This window comes from Uloborus diversus, unplaced genomic scaffold (assembly GCF_026930045.1).
Source record: "Uloborus diversus isolate 005 unplaced genomic scaffold, Udiv.v.3.1 scaffold_13, whole genome shotgun sequence".
Lineage (NCBI taxonomy): Eukaryota > Metazoa > Arthropoda > Arachnida > Araneae > Uloboridae > Uloborus > Uloborus diversus.
In genome coordinates, this window is record NW_026557987.1 from 4171434 (window position 1) to 4198792 (window position 27359).

Genomic DNA, 27359 nt, shown 5'->3' on the forward strand with positions numbered 1-27359 from the left:
ATCTATGGCTCGTGGGCCGTATGAGGCCGCGAAGCTAGCACGAATGGCTCGTTGATTCATTCACTGCTACAAACCGAAAACCATGCCAAGTCACAATGCTTCGAGTTTGGAGCTAAATATACAGATAATGGCTTCTGGGAAACAGACGCGAACTTAACATGAACAAAATAATATCAAGTAATGATATCACGAATATTTCAAAATGTTATATGTGATCTGAGTAGCGAGTGGTTAGCGACTCCAGTGGCGTAGCCCAGGCTAATGGGTTCAGGGGGTCTGGATACTCCCCGAAAAGAATTTTTGCATAAATGAAAAAAAAAATGAAAATATTCCTTTTTTCACACATTTTCGTACAAGTATGATAAAAAAGAATTCGAATTTTAATACATATTTACTCACCTAATATAATATATAATATACCTAATGTAATATCACCGAATATTGAGTTTGACCCCCCCCCCCCTCTCCTTTCTCATTCAAATAAAAAACAATTATCATTTATTATTTCACAAAAAATTGATTTACGGCGAAATGCACCTTCTGTGTGGCTAGAAGCAACTTCTAGATATGACCAAAGCATGGTCTGAGTCCTTTTAAAAGTGGGTTTAGGTAAAAGCATTAGATCTATTAGTTAAATCAGATTTGAAGACACATGATATTACTGTTGGCTGGGTTTTTATCCCCTTTTTTAACTTTATGAGTGCAATTATCTTTTTTGCAGTCGAACCTCGTTAGAGCGATTGCAAAGGGGTTTTTTAATCAATTCGTATTATCCATAAGTCGATAAATGGCGTTATTTGTAAATACAATACGACGGAATGTAGTTCGTCTTAGCAGTATTTAATTAACGAAGTTTGACTGAATATGAAATTAATATTAAGTTTTATCAGGGCCTAATTACTGAATAGGTCAACTAGGCCTAGGGCTCCCGCTCTTTAGGGGCCCCCAAATGGCTAAAACTGTTTTATCTAACGAAAAAAACGGTAATGTTTGATTACAAGGGCCCATGAAAAAGGGTTTGGCCTAGGGCCCCTCGACGTCTTAATCGGGCCCTGAGCATTATATGGACATTTCTGAAATTAAATCCTGGTATCACCACTGGTGCAGCAATCGGGTGAAAAAAGGTTGGGTAATACTGCTCTATAGTGATCTGTATGGGAGCTCCAATTGCAACTTTTTACGCTCACAGAATGATCAAGTCCTTAACCCTTGAACTTCCAGCACTAAACATTTACAGAAATAAAATAAAATAAAAAAAAATTAATTTGAAGTTTGACATCTTGAATTCAAATTATGTTTTTCGCAATCACGAGTGTGTGTATGTAGGCGTGTGTGTTTGTGTGTGGGGGTGTTTGTGTGTAGGGGGTATGTGTATGTGTGTGTAGGCATGTGTGTTTATGTCTGTGTGCTGGCAGAAGTGTGTGGGTAGTTGTGTGTATGAATGTGCGTTTGGGGGATGGGGGTATGTGTATGTGTGTGTAGGCATATGTGTTTGTGTCTGTGTGCAGGCATGAATGTTTTTGTGTGTGTATGTGTGTTTGTGTATGTGTGTAGGTGTATGTGTGTGTATGTGTTTGTGTGTGTATGTGTGCGTGTGTGTAGTTGTGTATGTATGCGCGTGTGTGTGTAGGACATGGATGCAACCTGGAGACGGCTTTCGCTATAGGAGCAGCATCGTGAGGAGCCGGTCGACGGTGATGGTGCGGAGGGTGGCGGTGGGAAAATAAAATGATATCACGCCAAAAACAGTCAAGTGAAAGCAATAAGCAATCGTGATTGCTCAAAAAAAAAAAAGTCAAGGCACGGAAAAGTCTCAAATTGTTCGGGATCCACAGACCAGATCTTATCGTAGGAAGGCGGATAAGAGAATTTGTCCACGCTATTTACATTCTTATTTACGAAGCAAAGCAGCTTTTTGATGTGAAACCAGTTGCAGGGTGATGGGACGGGAGGGATACAATCTAATTTGACGCACGAAGATAAAAATGAGAGTTGCTACAGTACCGGATCGGAGTTGGCTTCTTTGGTTTTTCTGTCTGGAACGGCGCCCGTCCGGCGCCCGGAACCAGTTCGATTCTAAAACTCGAGAGCGTTCACACCCAGATCGAATTCCGTTACAGGGGTGGAAGCGATATTCGGAGGGAGGGAGCGAGACGGTGATGTACCTCCGCAGTCGGAATCAGAATTCTATCGTCATCCCTGGCCTCAAATTAAGAGCTCCTTTCTGAAGGCTCGAAAAATTATTTTTTAACGCCGAACTTTTGAAGTCACTGAGCCGATCGAGTTGATTCATGACCAGGTCCCGATCAGGGTCGGATACAAGGGAAAGTCATGGGGGGTCACATCCCCCCCCCTAAACCGGCAGTATTATCCATCCACATTGTCTTCAAATACTAAATGTAAACCTTGGCTGAAATTTTATCAATTCATTATTACTTCCTTTTACAAAAAAGGAAGTATTGTATTCGCAAAAAAATTTTCACTCAAAAATCGACCTTAATTTCCATTTTACTCACCCCCGAATGAATATTGAGTTTTTTTTTCGACCCGGCCACACGTGGATAAGTGCCTAAAAACGTATAGACACACGAAATATCCGTAATGATGATTCCCGAGTTAATTACAGCGAATTGTCTCGTGACGTATGTATGTGCGTATGTGTGTATGTATCTCGCATAACTCAAAAACGGTATGTCCTAAAAAGTTGAAATTTGGTACGTAGACTCCTAGTGCGGTCTAGTTGTGCACCTTTTCTTTTGGTTGCATTCGGATGTTCCTAAGGGGGGTCTTTTGCCCCATTTTGGGAGGAAATCGTTGTTCATTTCGATGTAAACTCAAGTGGTGGTATAATTTGTCGGACACTTGGCGATATATCGCCAGTCTTTTGGTCGCCAAGTTTTGTCGCCAACTTGGTGACAAATTTGGCGATTTTTTTTTTAAAATCTGATTTCAATTTGGCCACTGTTGGTGATATTTAGAGAGTAAACTATTGAATCACATTAAAATTGACAGTAACGGGGAAATGACATTAAATTGGAGTAAAAGGAAGTCATGTGATGCACACATCAGCTCGTTTTTTTTTTTCTTTTTTTTTTTATACGTCTCCAAATTTTTTAGTGTTACTTGAGTCTCAACGTGAGTCAACTTGAGTCTCAGCTCGTTTTTAAGAGTAAATACTGAAAAAGTTGCTTAGTTTCATTGCTTACGAAATTAATCAGTGACGTTTATGCTGTATTAGGCAGGGCCGAATTTAACTCCCTGCCGCCCCTAGGCAGGTTTGAAATCTGCCCCCCCCCCCCTAAAAGGAGCAAAAACTCTAAAACACGCGAAAAAGTGTTTCGGAAATTTAAACTGTCAAGCTTATGAAGAAATGATGACGTTTCACATTCAGGGGTGCCCCGATGGGAGGTTACAGCGATCTCCCAAAAAATTCCTTATTCGGCAAATTTTGCTGACGATTCGGAAAATTAGAAAGATAATGTTGCAACATATTCTTTTTTCTTTTTTTTAATTTTTAAAATTGTCTTGTTGAAAAAATTCTCTGTGGGAAAAGGAAAGTGCTATTATTTTACTTTCAAGAATAGAAAATTCTTTTAAAAAAAGTGTGATTAAAGCAAAATTTGCCGTCTCTGAATATTTTGCTTGCCCTAGGCAACAGCCTACTCTGCCTATTGGGGAAATTGGGCCCTGGTATTAGGTGCCTCATTCCTGGTCGATTTTGAGGCTTTTTATCGACATCCCTGCAATTTCAGATTTTTTTTCTTTCCTAAAAACGTATATTCTTCATCAAGATACCCCCCCCCCCTACAGATAGATACCTACGACGGATACTCACTAAGATGGTAGCAAATATCCGTACTTGGACACAAATTAACCTCCAAGTTAGAGGTTAAGTTTTATTTCGGGGTCCGCAGTTTTTGGTTTGGGGTAAATATTTCAAAATGCTGCTCATATTGAAACAAAAGTCACTACTGCTACAAATATTCTTTTCAAAAGGGGCTCAGTAGAATTCAGATTGCAAATATTGGGGGTGTCCCCCCAGACTTTTGCCGAATCGAAATTTCCTCCCTCCCCCCGTGTTTTCCAGTCTCAATCATATCTTTAAATATATTTAAGGGAAGAGAGGAAATTTTAAATGTCGGCCAAACGGGGGGTAAATCATCTTGGGATAGTCGTTGAAGTTGAATCACATTTATCGTAGTGACTTAGTAACATAGAGATCACTTAAGCGTATCAATTAAATGTTATAAAAGTGTACTGTAACGAAAGTTGGACTAAAGCTGTAAAAGCTATGTACATTTTCCTTTGCTTTCGCAATGAAAAATTCATCTCTAAGCAGAAACTGGAATTTTAAATCAGTTTTTCACTCAAGTTTGGAACTCCATGAAATCTCCCCAACCCCAAAAAATACCCCCAAAACATTTTTTCTGGGTGGCGACCAGCAGCACGCCCCTTACCCCCCTCAAATACCACGACGACGCCCCAATTGCGAGAGCCCGGGGCACTAGCGCAGCCTGATTAACAGCCCTCATAACAGCCCGTGCAAGAGTTGGCAATACGTAGTAAAAACAACTGTTCTGGAGGGGGGGGGGTTGATCCTCTCAAAAAAAAAAAAATCTATTTAGCAAAACGTTGTAACAAATAAAAAAAAAACTGAAAAACAAAGCTTTTTCCTTCAAAGTCTATTATTTTTTTTAATGCAACCTTTTATAGCGAAATTCGCAAATTGAAATTAGAAACTCAAACGTGTGCCTAAAAATTTCGTGAAACGGATTTGAAGTATCAAAAGTTTTTTTTTTTTTTGGATCTCAGTCCTTGCGCTAAACTGTAAACGTACGGGAGTAATATCATGGGTATCCACCAGGGGGGGGGGATCATGGCGCAGACTACGCCATTAGAATTTTTAAGGGGGGAGTGTTTTAAGGGATATTTTTTTCTTTTTTTTTGAGGGGGGCTCTTTGCTTTGGAGAGGTCTTCGCGATATTTAAGGGGGGCGGGTGCCCTTGCTCTTGAGGGGTGTGAGCACCCCTGGCAATAGGATCTCACTTTAGTGTTTTGTCCAAGAAATTATTACTCTTCTAATCACAACGTCACCCAAATTGAGAATCCCGTCAATAATCAGGGCACGTGACGTGTGCCCCGCGCGTCGCCAACGGACGCGATTCGACTGCGAATGTCCCCGACACGTTCGAAATCAGGTGTCGATGTCGCCTCGTTTTCACAGATAATTCCCGGTGCTTTACGAATAAGTCGGAAACTGTGACTGAAAATTGGAGTGGTTTTCGAACATCGAAGGACGAAAATTCCGGAGATTTATAGGTAAAATTCGGGGTATTGAATGAATAAATTTATCAACAGGTGTTGGAGAGTAAAAGATGTTTTTAAAGTATAAGGAGGGATTTCTACCTGTATAAGACGCGAAATTCGGCGTTCGGAAATGCGGCAGGAATCGAAATTCGGAAATGGAGATTCATTTTCATTTTTTGAAATTATACATATGAAAAAAAAACTGCAATATTTGTGTTCGAACAAAATGTATTCAAAGAGGTAGATAGCTTTTTTTTCTCCCCCCTTCTCATGAGTAATGACAAACATTCCTTTGTAGCAGGTAAACATTTAGAAGTTCAGAGAAACGTCGGGAATGTTTTACCAACTTTTTTCGGAAGTAAAAGTTTCAAAAAGAAAGAAAACAAGCTGATGTGTGCATCACATGACTTCCTTTTACACCAACTTAATGTTATTTCCCCATTATTGGCAATTTTAGTGTGATTCAATAGTTAACTCTCTAAATATCACCAACAGTGGCAAAATTGAAACCAAATTAAAAAAAAAAATGTAAAAAAAAAATCGCCAGATTTGTCGCCAAGTTGGCGACAAAACTTGGCGACCAAAAGACTGGCGATATATCGTCAAGTGTCCGCCAAATTATAACACCACTTGAGTTTACATCGAAATTAACAATAATCCCCCCCCCAAAGGGGCAACAGACTCCCTTTACAGCATCCGAATGCAACTAAAAAGGAAGGTGCACAACTAGACCCCGCTAGGAGTCTACGTACCAAATTTCAACTTTCTAGGACATTCCGTTCTTGAGTTATACTACACACATACACACATACATACATATGTACATACAGACATCACGAGAAAACTTGTTGTAATTAACTCGGTGATCGTGAAAATGGATATTTTGAGTGTCTGTACGTTCCTAGGCATATATCGGTGTGGTCGGGTTGAAAAAAAAAAAAAAAAAAAAAAACTCAACATTCATTCGGGGGTGAGCAAAATGGAAATTAAGGTCGATTTTTGGGTAAACATTTTTTCGCGAATACAATACTTCCTTTTTTGTAAAAGGAAGTAAAAGAAATAAAACATGCTTCAAAAATGATCGGATAGATACAATTTTCATACTCGAGTATAAAAAGGTTTCGTTTTTGCAATTGCGATAGTTTTAATTTGGAGATTTTCCTGCGAAATTCTAATCACAGAGAAATCCCTTTTTGGGGAGGAAATTTCGTTGTTTCGATGAAAATTCAAGATATTTACTTCATTAAGGAGATCGGGAGAAGGCAACGAAATGCGGAGGCCTCCCCCGAATTGGGGGAGAGTTGGCAGCTGTAGGAATGTTCTAAATTCAGCTAAGCCTTGTTTTGAAAAGTGCCCGGCCGGACATTATCTACATATTACTTCTAACTCGGGCACTCTCGGCCAGTGGCGTAGCGAGAAAAAATCCTTGGGGGGGGGGACTTTTTTGAAGTTTAAAGTAAAGCCATGCCTTCAAGTGTATATATATACAGGTTCGACTGAAAAATTATTTTTTGGGGCTCGTAGGGGGGGGGGATTCTGACCCCCCTATCCCCCCCATGGCTACGCCACTGCTCTCGGCCAAATTGAATTCCTAGTGCAGTTTCGCGTCGTGAGAGCCATGGGCGGCCATATGGGGGGGGCAAGTGGGGGATCAAGCCCCCTTCCCCTTAGAAACTAGAACTTCCTTGGTTGAACGGCGACGCTACGTGCCAGAAAATTTTAACCAATAATTTAATCAAGCAATTTCTGCATTTCAGCAGCAGCTATAAAGCAGAAAATGAATTATACTGGAACGGAAATGTGCCAATATTCTCGCTTGTGACAGCTGGATAACCTTTGGAATCAATGACTATCTTTCCACTTACGCTGCTAAGCACATAATTCACCACCCCCGCTCTTTTGCACAGTCCCATCCAGTATAGGGGATAGCACGCCGTTCAACGATCAATAAGTAGGCAGGTTCGAGTCTCGCTGCCTGTAACTCGTTCTTTTTATTCCAGCGCAACTAATCTCATTATTCTCACTTTCTCAGCCATAAAAAAAAAAAAAAAAAAATTACAGCAAAATAGGATTTCACCATAAAAAGTACAAGCAGCACTACAGTACACTCCAAGGTCCTCCATACCTACTCCTATGCAGGGCCGGATTTAGAAGTGTGGAGGCCCCTAATCAGGGTTCGAAAAGATCATCATATTTTCGAAAATATCCGATACTTTGATATACAGTAGAAGACCATTATAACGCCGACCTATATAACGCAATTCTCTATAAACTGTGCAACTTTCCAGAAGTAAACAATAGGTTTTGAAGTTTAAAAAATACCTCTGTTTTGTTATGCAAATATAAAAATTGTTATTTTGAAACAGTTTTTCATCTTTCCATCTTAATCCAAAGCTTTTAAATGGAAATTAGTACCCCCCTTACAGTAAACAGAAAATACCAGATGGCTCTTGCAAATGCAGCTGTTATGCAAATCAAGAAGCTAGCAGAAGTGCAGGATAATGCACTTTCTTTTGATTGTGAAACATATTTATTTGTGAATAACTAATTGTAATGTTGGTGCTTTAATACTCATTGCAGATAAAACTCATTCTGAAGTGCTAATATAGAGACATATTCTGAATATTAGTTTCAAAATTTGTGAAATGATCTATATAACGCAAAAACCTGTATAACGCAAAAGTTCTGGTCCCAAGGTGTGCGTTATAATGGTCTTCTTCTGTATATCCGAATATATTGATATATATGTATATATCCGATATTTTCGACCCGTGAAAGCTAGGATATTTTGTAAAAATTTTATTGTGGAGGCCCCTTTGTTGTGGAGGCCCCGGGGCAGTAGCCCCGCCTGCCCTCCCCTAAATCCGGCCCTGCCCCTATGCTTAGTTGAACCGGTTGGATGGGACCCTTAAGACTGTTCCGTTTTTGATCCAGAGCAGGAGCCGAGCAACCCCCAGCACCCCCAGAGTTATTGATTTTCAATGGGAACTTGAGGGACTTTGTGACCACGAACATATTCACCATGCTCCAGCCACCATGAACGATCACGAAGGATTCAGCTGTCATCGAGCCCGGAATCCTCCAGTTACAAGTTCGACGCCTTCACGATTAGGCCACCACGTCCATAGCACAGAATTACATGATATTATTTTTTTTTTAGTCTGTTCGATTGCGAATAATATTTATTTATGTTCGGAAGAAAATTCTGTGTCGATATAATTATGCGACCTGCAGATTTTAAAGTTCTGAAATCAATTACGAAGGTGATTTTTTTGTTTTTATTATGTTTAAATTCCCCACCGCCAGAGCCTGAATAGCTCGACGGTTAGAGCATTGGACTTCCAAGCAAGTCGTCCCAAGTTCGCATCCCCGTTGGAACAACCGTCCTCAAAAAGAATTTTTTTTTCTCTTTATAATTAAAATATTCTTTTTTTCTTTAAAGTCTGTTCTTTTGCGAATAATATTTATTTATGTAAGAGAGAAAATTCTATGTTAATACTATGTTATAACTATGCGACCTGAAGATTTATAAGTGCTTAAATCAATAATAACCAAGGTTCAGTTTATTCCGAGTCCGAGTCACAACTGACTACAACTGTATTTATATCGAGGACTACATACCAAGTGCCTTGCTTCCATTATTTTATATACCGATAGATGGCAGCACCATCACCGGATCGAACAGTTATTGAGAATTTAGAACTAGTCCAGGAGCTCATAGCTACCTGGTACTAGCACCCTCCAGAGGTATCGTTTCACTTGAAGGACATTGAGACCACGAGCCTATTTAACGTCGCCCAGTCCCCTTTAATGACGACGGTGGATCTTCGACCATCGAGGTTCGAACTCAGGACCCTCCGGCCCCCAATCCGACACTCTACCGATCGGGCTACCACGGCCCAGGTTCATTTTATGTTTTCGATATGTTCAAATAATGTTTAAGATCCCCACCGCCAGAGCCTGAATAACTCGATGGTTAGAGCGTTCTGTGCTATGAACGTGGAATACATTTAAACACTCACAGAGTGTTAAAATAATGTTTTTAATAAGTGCTTTTACTGCAAAGTTTCAGGAATTTTTTAAAGCATGTGAATCTTACCTTTGAAGTTCTTGAGGCCCCTCCGCGCACTGTCGCAGTCGGGGCGCACGCCCTGCGTGGCCGTGCCCTTGATTGGGCGTCCCGTGCGCGGCTGCACGCACCAGCAGTACTGGGGCGACTTGTGGCACTGTGCGCGGGCGTAGAGCCCCTCCGAAGTGCACTCGGGCACGTAGATGCCGGCCGAAGGGTTCGCCCGGTGGTTGTCCATGGCGGTGCGCCGCGCACTCACGCAGTCCTGGGGCTCTACTGGGGAAGGAAAAAGAAAAAAAAACAATTATTTTCAGTAAGTTACCGCCCTATAGCCAGGGCTAAAGCATTGATTTCCCAGGAGGGAATCGTCGACCTTCGGCGTCGCTTCTCGCCGAGAGGAAAACGCAATCTTCTGCGCATGCGCGCCCGAGCAAAATCGACGTTGTGAGTGGCACACCGGAATCACTTGACTTTGATTTCAGCGTCACGCCGAGTAGCGACGCGAAAGCTCGGTGATTTCGCTTCTAGGAAACCAGGGCTTAAGGCAGAAATACATCAAACACACCGCCAGCTCAGTCATTTCCAGCCGAGGACTGCAGTTTCGTGCTTTTTAGCACTCATCAGCCCGGCATAGGAAGCGACTGAGCTAAAAGCGGAAAACGTTTTAAGGAAGCCAAAAGTGTAAAACAAACTGGTAGCTAATACAGGACCATTATCTTTACTAATAATAAAGCTGAAAGTCTCTCTGTCCGGAGGATGTTTGTAGGATGTCTGTGACGCGCATAGCGCCAAGACCGTTCTGCCGATTTTCATGAAACTTGGCACAAAGTTAGTTTGTAGCATGGGGGTGTGCACCTCGAAGCGATTTTTCGAAAATTCTATGTGGTTCTTTTTCTATTCTAATTTTAAGAAAAAAAAAACTATCATTAATGACGAAATTATCATAACGTGGAACCGTAACATGGGCACAAGCCGATTGGCGAGATACGAAATTATCATAACGTGGAACTGTAACGTGGGTACAAGCCAATTGGCGAGAAAATTCACCATACATTATTTGTAAATATACAGGCGAACCAAAAGACCTTTTAATTTTTCTATTACGGTCAAAGCCGTGCGGGTGCCACTAGTAGATAATATGAAGTAGTGAGAAGCAAAGGGATGTAAGTGGCAAAATTAAAAATTTGTAGATAACCAGTACAAATGGTAGGTGAACCTCTCCTCTGTCTTGGGGGCGAGAGATTGTACTAGTAGCACTGGTAGGTGCTGCTGTACAGCATGATTTAGAAAAAAATCTCAATGAAAGCCTCCCTAGGATCTGATCTTTAAACGCAGTTTACTCGAAACCTAAAATAGTCCACTTACATCCCTTTGCTTCTCACTGCCTCAATTATTTAAGTAGAATAATTTCGAATGTTAAAGTAATATTTTAAAACTCTCATGACTCTTTTTAGTGCCAGAGGCCCTATTGTGTTATGTCCCCAGATTTGAGTTTAGCCCTCCAATATTATTGGCGCTTATTCAGGTCGATTTGGTAAGTTCTTTTGTTATTTAAATTATTTTATAATATGTTGCAAACATTGATTTTGTTTACATGATTTTCATAATTTGAGTGCTTGACCCAATAATTTATTGCTCATGTAAAAGTAAGTAAATCTCATGTATAAATTAGCTAAAATAGTCCACTTGCATCCCTTTGCTTCTCACTACCTCATATAATAGGGCGGTAACTTACTGAAAATACCACGCCTTGCCTTCAATCTTCGAGATGAACAGAACCATTGCTTCGGTCACTCGTCTGGTCAGTGCTAATCATGGCATATTTTAAGGAAATTTGACTGTGTGAGCAACTCCAACTTCCTCGGAAGGGGGGGGGGGGGGAACGACGGACAAATTGTTACTTTTCAAAAATATAGTTGCTTAAATATTAATAACCTGTTTTCATTCGATTTCAGTTTTTTCTATCGATCTTGCTTGTTCATTAGAACCATTTGAATTTAGTTTCTTTTTCTTAGTTCACCAAAAAATGCATCTTTACTAAAAATTTGCTGCTGTGATTTTCTTTTAGCACTCATACTTGCATACTCGATCGAATGCAACTGCAACACAGAATATAATAGAGAGCGTAAAAACGAATGCTTCAAATCTTCACGCAATACAAGCTTTGTACAGGACACATGGGGCCGGTTTCACCTAAAAAAATGGCTACGGAAGATTACGTGACGTGAATCCACAAAACTTGGTTTACGTGTTACGTGCTGCCATTTATGAGTTTTGGAGTGCGAGACATCGTTGTTTAATAGTTTTATTTATTTAAAAAACTTTTGCCTGTTGGAACGGTTAGGGGTGACGCTTCCATTATATTACAGAAAAATTAAAAATATATAGAAACACATAACCGATGGAAAATTTTAGAAAAATGTAGGTGGGCAATTTTATTTGACTGTGGGGTCAATTTTATTTGACTGTGTGGGCAATTGCCCAAAAAAACCCATTAAAATATGCCCTGGTGATAATCCTGTATTAGCTACCATTTTGTTTGGCACTCTAGGCTTCCTTAAAAGGTTTTCCACCTCCAGCTCAGTCACTTCCTATGCCGGGCTGATGAGCACGAAACTGCAGTCCTCGGCTGGAATGACTGAGCTGGCGGTGTGTTTCATGTAAAGAAACAATTATTTCATCGAATCGAGCGAAGTACAGGTTAGCATTCAAGAATATCCCGGTTTTAAAATTTTTTACTTCATAGACTATTACACTTGCCACCATAAATGATACATAAAAATAAGGATAAACATTCCAAGTTTTTTTTCACTCACAAATGTTCGACGCGTGAGCCTTTCGTGACTCGACACACATCTAACCTGTACTCTAGTTTGTACCATACATTTTGGAGTGTTTCACTGTCCATTTTTCGTAATGCTACACATATGCGATCGTTCAGCACTTGCAATATTGTAGGTAATAGTGGTGTACAAACTTGTCTTTGACAAAACCACAAAAAAAAAAAAAAAAAAATTGAATATTTTGAGACCTTGAATTTAAATTATATTTTTCGCAATCACGTGTTTTTTGCGAGTGTGCAGGCATGTGTGTGTGTGTGTGGGTATGCGTGTATGTAGGCGTGTGTGTATGTAGGTATGTGTGTATGTAGGCGTGTGTGTATGTAGGTATGTGTGTGGGTATGTATGTATGAGTGTGTTTGTGTGCAGGCATGTGTGTGTGTGTGGGTATGCGTGTATGTAGGCGTGTGTGTATGTAGGTATGTGTGTATGTAGGCGTGTGTGTATGTAGGTATGTGTGTGGGTATGTATGTATGAGTGTGTTTGTGTGCAGGCATGTGTGTGTGTGTGGGTATGCGTGTATGTAGGCGTGTGTGTATGTAGGTATGTGTGTATGTAGGCGTGTGTGTATGTAGGTATGTGTGTGGGTATGTATGTATGAGTGTGTTTGTGTGCAGGCATGTGTGTGTGAGTGTGTGTGTGTATGTGCAGGCGTGTGTTTGTGTCTGTGTGCAGGCATGAGTGTTGGTATGTGTGTGTGTGTGTGTATGTATGAGTGTGTTTGTGTGCAGGCATGTGCGTGTGAGTGTGTGTGTGTGTGTATGTGCAGGCATGTATTTGTGTCTGTGTGCAGGCATGAGTGTCGGTATGTGTGTGTGTATACGCGTGTATGTGTGGATATGTGTCTGTGTGTATGTATGCATGTAGGATATGGACGCAACCTGCATACGGTTTTCGCTAGAGCAGCAGCATCGTGAGGCCGGTCGACGGTGGTGCTGCAGAGGAAGGCGGGGGGGAAATAAAATTATAGGACGCCAAAAACAGTCAAGTGAGAAGAACAATAAGCAATCGTGATTGCTCAAAAAAAAAAAAAAAACACATGGTGTTAGGTCTGGGGATATCGCTGGCCAATGCATAAAGGCTAAATCATCGTCGACTGCACGGCTGATTCAGCGTCGCGGAACGTGCACGTTTAAGTGATCACGATCGTTCGAAAAAACTTGGAATGCTTATTTTGATTTTTAGATATCATTCATAGTTGTAAGTATAATAGTTTATGAAATATAAATTTTAAAAAAATGGATATTATTTTACCCTATATCATACTACCCTGGGCAGGCTGACGGCAGTATCAAATTAAGAACATTTAGAAAGTAAAACATTAATCAGCACAAAAATGTAAAGCTAGTCTCTGCAAAACCTGTACTGTAAAAAAACTTTTTTTTTTCGCGAGGCCTTAGTTTTTGTAATTTTGGCAAACCGTCGTAATCTGTTGGGAATTCCAAATCATGTTTTGAATTCCTAATATTTATTTCAGCAAAAAATATTTAGAGCTCGGCAAGCGAAGCGAGCAAGAAGCATAACTCCCTGAAAAGTATAAATTTCGGTACTGCGAGGGCAAATCAAAAAGTCTTTGGGCCGATTTTTAGCCAAAATACGGCTGTGAATACAAAGCAAAGATATAAATTCCCAACAGTGACAGTTCCTTGAACCGTACCAACCGTATCTGCTTTTCGCTCGGAAGAGCGGAGCTGCTATCAGTCATTTAAGATGACGGTTGTGCTTCAGACGTCCACAGCTTATGAGCAGCGTAGTGTTATTCGTTTTGTACGCCGCAAGGGACAAAAGTCCATAGCAATTCACATGAAAAAGCACCTACAGTTCAGACCTTGTCTTAATGATTTTTACTCCACTGAAGAAGTTTCTGCAGGACAGAGATTCATATGTGACGAAGAAGATAAGAACGCGGTCCGACGGTGCATGGTTCCACTGGCAGCCGGAAGAGTTCTGCCACAGGGGATCTCTAACTTAGTCCCGCGATGGGACAAATGACTGAACAGGTGTGGAGAAATAGTTGTAAGTGACATAGTTTATGCGTATATTTGTAAATATCTGTAGGTATCTTTTATCTTCTTTACTAATAATAAAGCTCAAAGTCTCTCTGTCTGGATGTCTAGATGTCTGGATGTCTGTGACGCGCATAGCGCCTAGACCGTTCGACCGATTTTCATGAAATTTGGCACAAAGTTAGTTTGTAGCATGGGGGTGTGCACCTCGAAGCGATTTTTCGAAAATTCGATGCAGTTTATTTCAATTTCAAGAAAAAAACTATCATAAATTATGAAATTATCATAACGTGGAACCGTAACATGGGCACAAGCCAATTGGCGAGATACGAAATTATCATAACGTGGAACTGTAACGTCGGTACAAGCCAATTGGCGAGAAAATTCACCACACATTATTTGTAAATATACAGGCGAACCAAAAGACCTTTAATTTTTCTATTACGGGCGAAGCCGTGCGGGTGCCACTAGTTGGCAAATACAGGGGTGCCCACAAGGGGGGATTATGGCGCAAGTTGCGCCATCAAAATTTTTAGGGGGGATTTTTAAAATTGCTTTTTATTTATTTATTTATTGATTGATTTTTAATTTAAATTCGTATTTATTTTATTTTATTTTTTCCTATTTATTTTTTATTTCATTTATTTAGTTTGTGTGTGTGTGTGTGTGTCATTGGCGTAGCACAGAAATTTTCCAATAAAATAATAATAATAATTAAAATAATTAAATACATAAATAAATAAATAAAATATTTAAAAGAATAAATAAATAAAAAATATTAAAAAGAAAAAAAATTAAAAATTATTTTAAAAAAAAAATAAATAAAACCAAAAACGAACTAAAAACAAGAAGGGGGGAGAGTTGAGGAAAATTTTGGGGGGTGGGGGAATTTGCGCCATTGAACTTGGGGGGGATGGGCACCCCTGGGCAAATAAAAAAATACGCCCAAAAACTTTTTGATTTGCCCTCGTACATCAAGTTTGTGGCAAGGATCCTCACCTTCCTCCTTGGAGGTCTCCTCCGCATCTTTATCCAGGGACGGCTGCGTCCCGTCGGGACGTAGTTGGTGGACATGCTTCTCGCTGTCCCAAGGCTCCTCCGTGGACACGGGACGGATGTCCTCCTCTTCGGGGGCTGGAGGAAGAAAAGATTCAGAATGCGGCGGGACAGTGACGTTCACGAAATCACATCACAGTAGAATCAATATCTAGATAATAATGGAGGATCAACACGTTAAAGCAAAATGGTCGTAGAATCGGGGTTCGGAAGAGATGAATAGAAAACCGTTCACCAAACATTTTCCATAGTATTAGGAAAAAGAAACTTGATAATTTTGCTTTTATCCTTATCATTTGACTACGTCTAGAGGAGGTGAGCACAGCAACGTGACATTTGACAATACCGTTGTCTGTTTGGCGCAGGACTGATTGAAAACAACTCCTTTTTAAATAAATGATTTTAGAACACATATGCATATATATTTGTATTTGATTTAGTCTCTTTTTTTTTAGAATTATCTTCTAAAACAGTGATGTCCAACCTTTTTCGACCAAAGGGCTAATTTCATATTTAAATGATTTTCGCAGACCAGAACACACAATTTTTTAAAATATTTAAAATTTTTCTAAATAACATGGAAAAATATTGCAAAGCAAACTAAAACCAAAAATTGTTGTTATCGTTACTTGGTCCTTTGTTATTTAAATACATCTGTTTTTCAGAAATCAATTTCTGAATATTTGGCACCAAATGTGTAACACTGACATTAACCGTGCTTTTCGATTTGTAACTTTAACAAAACAACGGGCCACAAGAATCAGCCTTGCGGGCCAGATGTGGACCGCGGGCCGCAGGTTAGACACCATTGCTCTAATAAAGGAAAAGCATTTATCCACTATAATATTAAAATCTGTTCGCGTCCGTCTGTCTGTCTGTCTGAAGATCGATCTTCTCGAGAACCGCTGCGAATCGAGAGTCAAACGAAAAACCGATCAATTCGAAATTTTCCAAAGAAAAAACAATAGGACCAATCTCATAATTGTGCGACTTTAATTAGCGGAGATATTAATTAAAACGTTAATTAACATAACGTTATTCAGGAATTTTTATTTCTTTCCTATTGCCATTTTGCATATGAGTGAGCAAGTAAAATTCTAATAATTGTTTTAAAAGAGATTTTTTTTGGCTGCTGTCCAAATCTTAAAACAACGTTTCCACCTAGAATTTCATTTTAAATTAGTTTAAAATTGGTTGCTCTATTCGGACACAGCCTTTATTTTATCGTCTGTCCTTTTTTCATTTTTTACATTCAACGTTCTTAACTCTTTTCAGCATATGAAAGTAGTTTCTTTAGCTATGTTTATTGATTGTAGTGTAAGTTTATCATTCACCGACCTCATATTTTGGCACATTTAGGATGTGCGACTAACTATGTTTATTTTGTTGAACTTTTTCCCGTCACATGGGTGAGTTTTCGAATTGTAATAACTCTCTTTTTCCTTCCTGTTTTTATCTTTGAAATACAGTTTGTGTCGTTAAACAAACATATTAAATTAAGATTGTTTGGATTTCTTTAAGTGAAACAGAGTTGAACAAAAAAGATTGTTTTTAAGGATTTTAACTTAAGCTAAATTGGAATCTGAAGACTTGGTATTAAATTAATGCTTATTGATATTTATTTAGTCTTGGTGCTTTAGTTTCCCGTAATCAACCAAAAAGTGTGTGTCATTTTATGTAAAAAGCTGATTGTAATTGTACATAAATATTTCAGATATAGTCTATCAGATGTAATTTATTTTAACGTGAGCACAGATTATAGTTGATAATGCATATACTTTCATCTTTTGTGCTAATTGAAAATGCTGATAACTTGTATCATTGATAACTATGATTAACGTTAAAGAAATTTTTGCCAAAAATATGCTCTATTGGTGTTTTGCAAATCTTGCATTACGCGTATTTATTTACTCCTTAGCGCTTTAGAAACTGATGTCAGAGTAATACAAAAACATCAATTGGACATCTCTTTTATGTTTTAAGTAGCTCGTGCAACGCCGGGCACGTAGCTAGTTTCTTCATAAAATTCGTCTTTGTGGCAGCTTTGACTGAAACGCAATCGTATTTCAAAGGAAAGCACTTGGCCAATAGTCCTCTCGATCCATTCGAACACATTCTCCAGCTGGGGATTATACCAGGGGATAAAAAAAAAACAATTGGAATAGTGTTTCAATACTACACAGCAGCAATCTGCAATTACACACGGAACAACTTAGATGATGACTGGTACCTTTTAAAAAACAATGAAAAATAACTTCTTTTTATTACAATGACATGTAACTTTTGACTCACAAAGGGAGGGTCAGGACTCGGGAACAATCTCTTTCGGCCTCATTATCTCCAAATAAACGCTGATTAGAGTCACATTATCCTATTACTTGGTGTATGTTGGTGAAATTCGAGCTTGTCATTATATCAAGCGATCCATATTGCCACTGTTTTCTTTTTCTTTTTCTACGTTCCGGCAGTTTAGTTTCAGATACAAAGTTACAAATTTTTATTTATTTTTTTTTTTTTTTTTGAATAGTTATTCATTGTTTTCGTTTAATTGAGGCGGTGTCAGGGTCATTTTTCATATTCTAGTTTTACTTTATTCTTTATCCAAAGGATGTGCAGTAGGGTGGTTCGAAAAAATCGATTTTTTTTATTTCGGAATCGAGTTACCTCTCAAAATTCGTAGTTTAGTATCCTCAGTTGGGGAGAAAAAAATCCAAATTGACATCTTCAATTCGAGCATGAGGCTGAAAATTTGAAAAAATGTTAAAAATTGATCTTTTCAAAAAATATTAAAATTAGGTTTTTTTTGTATTTTTTCATAACGCAACAGCTATAAATTGTCAGTATACAGCGTAGTTTGAACCTAAAAAATATTTTATAGCTTTTAAATAAGATCTTTAGTTTGAGCATACGCCTTAAATTGGGCTTCAAATGTTAGGAAATTTTACTCCAATTTAAGGCGCATGCGCCAACGAAAGATCTTTTGTAAAAGCTATAAAATATTTTTTTTTAGGATCAAACTACGCCATATACTGACAATTTATGGCTGTTGCCTTACAAAATTATGAAAAAACTAATTTTATCATTTTTTGAAAAATTCATTTTTTTTTTTTCAAACTTTTAACTGAAGATGTCAATTAAGAATTTTTTATTATTTTCCCCCAATTTAGGATACTAGCCTACAACTTTTGAGAGGTAACGCGATTCCGAAATAAAAAAAAAATCGATTTTTTCGAACCACCCTAATGTGCAGTAAAGATTTAATTTGTTGATATCATTTTTGAAAGAAAAAATCGTACACTTTCTTTCTTTTTTTTTTAAATCCCCAAATGCCGTCTGTACCTTCCATTCGTAGCTGAATTCGTTTATCTGTTGAAAATAAAAACCACGGCATTTTTTTCTGCAGCTCTCTTAAACTTACAAGAACTGAATAACTTGCAATAAAGCTCACAATATATTTTTTAAAGCCTCAGACCAACCCTTACTCGCTATTTTTATCTTAACTGGACAAAGGACTGTCCAAAAGAACATAGTTGCTGTAGTTATCTTAAACGTATTTCATACAATAAAACTAATATGTTTTTAACCACAAATAACCTCCATAATAAAAAATAACCTTGCATTTCTCCAGTTCAACTGAAATAACTGTTTTGAACAGGAAATTTAGTATTCGGAAATCCGGCAAGACCCGAAATTACTAGCTTTTTTTTTTTTTGAAATTGAATAAAATGTACAACTTTTTTGTTAGAAAAACAAATGCATCAAGTGAATCATGTTTCTTTTATCTTGTAAGTAACGATATGATACTACTAATTTGTTCTGAATTGACCCAAGCAAAACTACCCAAAAACAATTTATATCCAAAGGATGAAATTTTATGTAGTGAGCTTTGGTGGTTAAGGTTTCAAATTTTGAAGAAAAAAAAAATCCTCAATCATTTCAGATCAATCGCTAGTAACAAAATTCAGCCGAGAAGGGGAATCAACACTTAGCTTATTTTTCCGAGGGTAAGTTCTGAAATAAGTCACAAAAGATTATATATATATATATATATATATATATATATATATATATATATATATATATATATATATATATATATATATATATAAACAGGTTAATCAATTGGAAACAATTTTTTTTCCATATAATCTCCAGCAATGTTGATGCACTTTTCCTATCGTTTCATCAGAGCTCCCATTCCAGCTGCATGAAATTCGTTAAGTTGCTGGATCAACCACAGTAGGACTTCATGTTGAACGTCGTCGTCATCTGTTCAAGATGACTTCCGTACTACAGTATAAAGCTTACAGCCCAGATTTGGCTCCAAGCGATTTGTATCTGCTTGGCCCACTGAAACAACATCATGGAGGCAAACTATTTGAAGATGAGAACGATGTTCAACATGCAGTCGTCCTATTAAGCAGTAAGTTAACGGCTTTAAGCTAGGTCCAAAGCAGAGCTACATTCAGTATACAGACATCCCGGTTATCACATCCAGAGACTGCAGTTTCGTTCCTGTTATGGACTCGTCAGTCTGAAATAATGAATTACCGAGTGGGAGGCAGATGTCAACTCACTGAAGCTGTCCAGCTCGGTTATTCACTGTATTCCAGTCTGATAAGTTAATAACAAGGACGAAACTGCAGTCTCTTGATGTAATACCTGGGCTGTCGGTATATTGCATGAAGTTCTAACTGAATGGATGATCCAGCAACGCAAAGAATTTTACGTAGCTGGAGTTGGGACTCAAACAAAGACGGACCCAGAAAGTTTTCAAGGAGAGGGCAGTTGATTTTTTTTTTTAAACTGACCTCTTAACGCGTATCTGGTTTACACATGGGGGGGGGGCAACTAAATTATAAAAAATTATCCAAGGAGGTTCCCCAAAGTACTCTTTTCCTTTTCTGTTGAAAGAGATATTCTAAAATTGCATTTTGGAACTTCAATTTTTTAACATTTCCAGGGGAATGTTTTGAACAACCCTCCTCCCCCAAACATCATCGAAGGTCGTCTAAAATTACGCTTTTTGAAACTTCAGTTTCGAAATATTACTAAAAGATAGTCACTGAATCCATTATTTCCCCTAACAATACCCGAGATCGGGTCTTTGTGATTTACATTTTGCAAAATCCCCGAGGGGGAGTCTTGCAAACGTCTTACTCCTGACATCGCCTAAGATCGTCTAAAATTGCCTTTGAAACTTCAAATCTGAAAAGTTGCTGGGAAGGAGATTCGAACCCTATTCCTTTTCATTACATCATCAAAAAGAGCCTACACTAGCATTTTAGCACTTCAATTCGGAAAAATTGCCAGTACATGTTCCCTCAATTCAGGGGCTATCGACTTGTATCCGTTTTTGGACTCAAACGATGGAATACACTGTTTAAAAAAATCCCGAAATTTTACGGCAAAAGTTACTGGCATCCATATGGCCAGTAACTTTTACCGTAAAATCCTATATTACTGTAAAATTTTACAGTAGAATAAACGAGAGTTTAAAAACGGAAATTACGAGCAGCAGGTTGGAACTCGTGACCTTCGTATTGGCAGGCGGCTTTGCTACCCAACATGCCAGTCGATTCACATCGAGTGCGGCGAAATACGGTGTTGTCTGCTTCGCACCGTAAGTCAAGTGGTGTATATCCATTGGCGCTGCAAGCGTTTATTTTTTCGGTACAATTTACAGTAAATTTTTCTGAACTGTAAACACTCCTTTTTACAGCAATGTTTGCCGTAACAGTTTCCTGAATTTCTAACAGTGAGGTGCACTATCGTTGCTGGAGATTATGTGGAATCCAAGTGATTGTAGTGTTAAAAATAAGTGTGACTTAAGGACTTATCTAGTAGATAAAAAATATCAATAACTGGTAATACATCAATCATGCACAGCACGCAGATAAGAGAGACAAGAGGCTCACCTTTGGGGGCATCATCGAGGAAGTCGTCCACCCCATTCACCTGCTCGTCTGAGTTCAGGGACATAAACAATCGGAAAGAAACTGCTGGTCACATGAGTCGAAACCATTCTAACGGACTGACGTCCGAGTTTAATATTGCACGAGGTGTCCCGGCCGGGCCGGACATGTACACGCACGCACGCATTCACTCGCTCGCACGCACGCGTCGACAGCCAGCGCCCGATCACTACTTAACGCGGAGGGACTGTGGTCTAAGCTCCAACTTAAGTTGATCCACCCTCATCCAGTTTCCTCATAATCTTTACTAATAATAAAGTTGAAAGTCTGTCTGGATCTCTGTCTGTCTGGATGTCTGTGATACGCATAACGCCTAGACCGTTTGGCGATTTTCATGAAATTTGGCACAAAGTTACTTTGTAGCATGGGGGTGTGCACCTCGAAGCGATTTTTCGAAAATTCGATTTTGTTCTTTTTCTATTCCAATTTTAAGAAAACTTTACCGAGAAAATTATCACAACGTGGAAGCATTAAATTACGAAATTATCATAACGTGGAACCGTAACATTGTCGAGCAAATGAACATAGCAAATTGGCGAGAAATTCGTCATCCATTATTTGTAAATATACAGACGAATCGATTGACTTCTTAATTTTCAACTACGGGCAAAGCCGTGCGGGTACCACTAGTTTATGTATAAAAATGTAGATTAAAATACTGCAAGCACGGTGGTATAGGGCTGTCTAAGCAAAAGTGGTCCAATCATAGGGTTGCCATGGTCCGAAATTTCAGTGAATAACTGAAACAGATTGTCTGTACAGATTGTCTGCAGGTACCTTCAAATTTTGCAGGAATTTGCAACAGGAAAAAGATTATGAGATGTCTTTGTGAAATTCTGCAAGAAATCTGCAGATATTTTGCAAATTTCTGCAAAATTACTTTTTTAATTTGAAGGTATCTGCAGAAAATACGCAGAATTATTCAGTTATTGAGATTTTGAGTAGAGACAACTCGATGAGATTGGACCATTTGTGCTTACACAACCCTATACTATCGCTTTTGCTTGCGTTCGACGAACCTCACCGGTCGACGGGTGAGTAACCGGTTGCTAACCGCAGCGTTCTTGAGAGCTACCGGTTAACTGGTTGCTTCCGATGTCGTTTTATGAGCCTCACCGGTTGATCTACCGGTCGACCGCAACTCTAGCTGGTTGATTGGTTGATAGAACCACGTGACATTTTTGACCAATTATATGTATTTTTCACCTGCGTGTTATTCGTCTGCGTCATGTCTGCGCAAGTAACCGGTGATCAACCGAAAGCGTTCGATGAAGCATTGGTTCGTGAACAACCGGTTAGTAACCGCTGACGTCATTTCTGTCACGTGATTAACAAACCGGTCGCTACCGGTCGTGCTCATCGAACGTAAGCTTTATAATATTTTTATTAACATTTTAGTATTTAACTAGACTTGGTGACGATAGGTAAACCTAGAGCTGCTATATAGATAGGCCGACGCATCAGCTCAAGTTTAGCCATTTTGGATCGGATTTTTCATTGTTGCGCTGCTAGGGTTACCTCAGCAAAGTTTCGGGTTTCGCCAAATTTGCCGAAAATAATACTTTATTTAATAAACAATCCACGTGCCACTAATAATCACTCGCAGTGAAAAATCACCAAACGCGATAACTTGCCAGAAAAGACAACCACTCGAACACGCGTTCCGATCCAAATTGGCTGATCTTAAGCTGATGCGTCGGCTCGCATATATAGGGGCCTTAGGTAAACCTAGAGCCGCTATATAGATAGGCCGACGCATCAGCTTAAGTTTAGCCATTTTTGGATCGGATTTTTCATTGTTGCGCTGCTAGGGTTACCACAGCAAAGTTTCGGGTTTCACCAAATTTGCCAAAAATAATACTTTATTTAATAAACAATCCACGTGCCACTAATAATCACTCGCAGTGAAAAATCACCAAACGCGATAACTTGCCAGAAAAGACAACCACTCGAACACGCGTTCCGATCCAAATTGGCTGATCTTAAGCTGATGCGTCGGCTCGCATATATAGGGGCCTTAGGTAAACCTGGAGCCGCTATATAGATAGGCCGACGCATCAGCTTAAGTTTAGCCATTTTTGGATCGGATTTTTCATTGTTGCGCTGCTAGGGTTACCACAGCAAAGTTTCGGGTTTCACCAAATTTGCCAAAAATAATACTTTATTTAATAAACAATCCACGTGCCACTAATAATCGCTCGCAGTGAACAATCACCAAACGCGATCACTTGCCAGAAAAGACAACCTCTCAAACACGCGCTCCGATCCAAAATGGCTGATCGACGGCGAGTATATATATAGGGACCTTAAGTCAACCTATGTCGGATCTTGTACCACAATGTATCACTCGGGCAACTGTTTTGACTTATCCTACCCGTCAGGCTTACCATATTGCCCAGACCACGCTTGTGTCAAGAAAGTGTTTTTCCCTTTTTTTTTTAATTTTTTTTTAAATTAATAATTGAGGACTAATTTATCAAACGGAACAAATCCATTTTCCAAAATAAAAATCTTCAGGAGTTGAGTAGAAAAAAAAAACTATTTAGGCTAACAGCAAAATAGTTTTACCGTAATTTCTGGATACGAAATTGAGCACAAAGGCATAACATATTATGTCGCAGAGAGTAAGAAATTTTTGTATAAAATAATATAGGAGATATGGCCATTTTATTTTCGGATATGTGGTCTTTTTAACGAAAACCTGCATGTTGGTAGCTCCAATTCCACCATAACCGTAATACATCGCAAACTCATACCCTCATATCGAAATACTTGAACCTAAACCAAGGGAATTAAAATTCGGAGATTTAAAAAATGTGCTCTTTTGAAAAAAAATTAAAAGTTTCTTTTTGATAGATTTGCACTCAGTTACGCTCTAGACCAGAGCATATACCTAAGTTCCTGAACACGATCAAAACCTATGCGTTGTTTTTTTTTTTAGTAGTTTACTGATACAGATAGTTGAAGACCGACATAAATCGACAGCAAAGGTTTACAGTGCAAATATAAAAATTACATCCGGAGTGTTATCGAACAATCACCGTCCCCCACTTCCTGTTTCTATATTCCATTTAGCACATTACTCGCTGGAGTACTCAAAAATGTCCTAAGCAAACTTGTGCTCCTGATTTAAGATTAAAATCCACCAGAATAATTACGGATTTTCAAAAATAATCTAGGCTTTATTCAACACTAGTGGCACCAGCACGGCTTTGCCCGTAGTAGAAAATTAAAAGTTCTTTTGGTTCGCCTGTATATTTACAAATAATGTATGATGAATTTCTCTCCAATTGGCTTGCCCATGTTACGGTTCCACGTTATGATAACTTGGTAATTTACTCGTCCATCTTACGATAATTTTGCTCGGGAAATTTTTTTTTAAATTGGAATAGAAAAAGAGCAAAATCGAATTTTCGAAAAATCGCTTCGAGATGCACACCTCGATGCTACAAACTAATTCTGTGCCAAACTTCATGAAAATCGGCCGAACGATCTAGGCGCCCGCTATGGGCGTCACAGAGATCCTGACAGATATCCAGAAAGAGAGACTGTCAGCTTTATTATTAGTAAAGATGATTCAAATATTCAAATTGTCAATATGTCAGTGAAGTTGACAAATTATTTTCATCATCTTCAGTGATATAAAATTTCTTCATCATTTTTTTTCAATGATCAGCATTTTTCCAAGTTTAGCTAGCAATACAAATTGTATACTTCAACTTACGGGTAATGCGTCGAGGACCGGTTGTTTTTTCTGCATTGACACTGCGCCAGCAGAGAAAGAGCTTTTACGGAATGGGGGTCGTTTCCAAAATTTTAAAAGTATTTTTTTTCTGAAAGAGCATGGTTAAGCATAATAGCGTTATTAACATAGGATCTGACCATTTTTTAAATAATTGTTTAAGTTTTATATTTTTAAAAAACTACTTAAATCGGTTTCTCTTTCGTTGTTTACGCTTCTGCCGATGACATCACAAATGATGAAATGCCATTCAGTGTTGCCATTCACAGAGCAAAATATTTAATTCGCTTCTTTACTCGCATGTGTTGGCAACGATATGGTTGCTAGCAAGCTTAGAGCGCAATTTTAATTCTCTTCTTGATTATCATAGCGTGGAAACGTGATAGAAAGACGCGTCAAAGAACATCATTTGTGACGTCATCAAGACCACGACTTGTTTGAAAAATTGAACATTTAAAAAAAATAATTAAAAAATAACTGTTGGGGAAAATAAAAGTATTTTCTGGGTCCATGTTATTTTTTTTTTTTTTTTTTTGCTTATTCTATCAATTTCAGTAACAAAAAGTACTACTTTTGACTGAAGGAAACAACCAACGCCAATCCTTTTTTTTTTTCAACTCGTGAATTTACCGTTGGCAACAGAATGGATCATTATATATTTTGACCGCGGATTGTATGTAAATTGGCAATCTGCCAAGTAAAGACTGTTCCATCTGAATGAATCTAGCAGGGAAGAAGGGAAAATAACGATGAGATTTTGATGCACGCTTTTTATAATGTCGCTAGTGCCTTATTCATTTATTGCATTCTTTAAAATAAAATAAGGGAAAACAAAAATAGTTACCACGGAAACAACAAAAAGAAAAGAAAATATTTTCATTTCGTTCAGGAACGTAAAAGCAAAATGGTAAGTTCAAAACTTTGTTGTGAATAAATAAATCAATTCATTTTTGCCGTGAGAATTGTTACAAATCCTGTAAATAGTAATTATTGTAGTAACGTAACCTGTAAATAGTTTCCCGTAATGAATATACAACCCCCTTTTCATATGGCTAAAGTATATGACCCCCTTATTTCCTTTTTGTTCATTGATAAAATTTGATAACGGTCTACGTTTTTCCAGAAGCGTGTGGAATATTTGAGAGATTTCTTTCGGTGTATTTAAGCCGTTAGCGATGGATAAACAGTTAGTTTCGATTGAGGATTTCGAACTGAGAGTGTGTATTTGCTCTGTTTATAGCGAGGCATTTCGCTGTGTTGTTTTCGTATTTGGAAGTAAATACGTGTGTAAACGTTGAGTTTACGGTGTTGTGTGATAATTGCTTAATTGCTGATGAATAATTTAGCAGTTGTTGAAGATCTTTCCTGTACATAGTGTAAATAAATTTCCTGTATTCTTAATCAAGAACTGTGTCGTCCTTTCAAGAAAGTTGGAAGTCGCGCCGAATCCGTTACAGAATATAGATCGAATATACTTTAGATTTAAAAAATGTTGCTGAGAGCAAATTTTCATTTTTACAAAACTAAGGCTAAATAACAGAGAAGCAAAAGTGCACATCTGTAGCAAATCAACTAACACCCCTATCAACTAATAGATACGTCCATTTCCGCCTATAAACCGGATATCCGCCTTTCCATGTAATCGATGGCCAAACAGTACTGGTGACAAATCCCAAATACAGAAAAGTGACCTGAAATGCTTAGAACTCTCTGGAATCGACGATTGTTTTTTTAGGTTTCATTCGAGGCTGCGAAATTGGAAGGAAAATGATAGATTCCGGGAATTTTCCCGACTCAGACTCTTTTTCCCCGAAATCAGTCCAACTCCGACTTCACAGAGCTCGTTTAAATGCCAGATGAGAGAGGTCAAGAGATCCGATTAGCCCTAGTTTGCTTTAGTCTATGTTTGTCAGTGATTATTGCGATACTCTATAGCTGTATAAATTCATAAAAATGGAGGTTTATTTGTGTGAGTGTTTGTTTCTAATAAAAATTCAATTTACCTCAGATTTTTGCCAAACTTGGAACAGAGGTCCTTTAAAGCTCCGAAATTCACACAGGGTTTTTCTCCCCTTTAAGGGAGAGAGAGCTCTCTCGCCCCATTGGGTTCTCACCAGAAAATCCATGAAAACGGTAGTTTACTTCTATTAATAGCAATGACTGGATTTCTTCAAGATTCCAAGAAATTCAAAGAGGTCTAGATTTTGAATTTGAGTCGTGAAATCGTTCTTTCAAACACGCTTAAGGAGCATTTTTACACTATTTTGTTTCTTTGATTGTTGACCACGCGTACTTGATTTTGTTTCGAGGTAGACCGAGCAACGCCGGGTAACGTAGCTAGTTGGTTATCGAGTTCTGAGCGCA

The 27359-nt window shown here is 38.5% G+C and overlaps 1 protein-coding gene across 1 annotated transcript in view; it reads right to left on the minus strand.

Moving 5' to 3' along the window:
- The window catches only part of LOC129232627 (SPARC-related modular calcium-binding protein 2-like), an 83224-nt gene that overhangs the window by 15241 nt on the left and 40624 nt on the right, over positions 1 to 27359 (minus strand). Inside the window, exons 8-10 of the mRNA XM_054866759.1 lie at positions 21197 to 21244; positions 15222 to 15356; positions 9407 to 9652 (exon numbers count right to left, since the gene is read on the minus strand). Coding sequence (XP_054722734.1) covers positions 9407 to 9652; positions 15222 to 15356; positions 21197 to 21244 — 429 coding nt within the window. The remainder of the gene's footprint in view (positions 1 to 9406; positions 9653 to 15221; positions 15357 to 21196; positions 21245 to 27359) is intronic.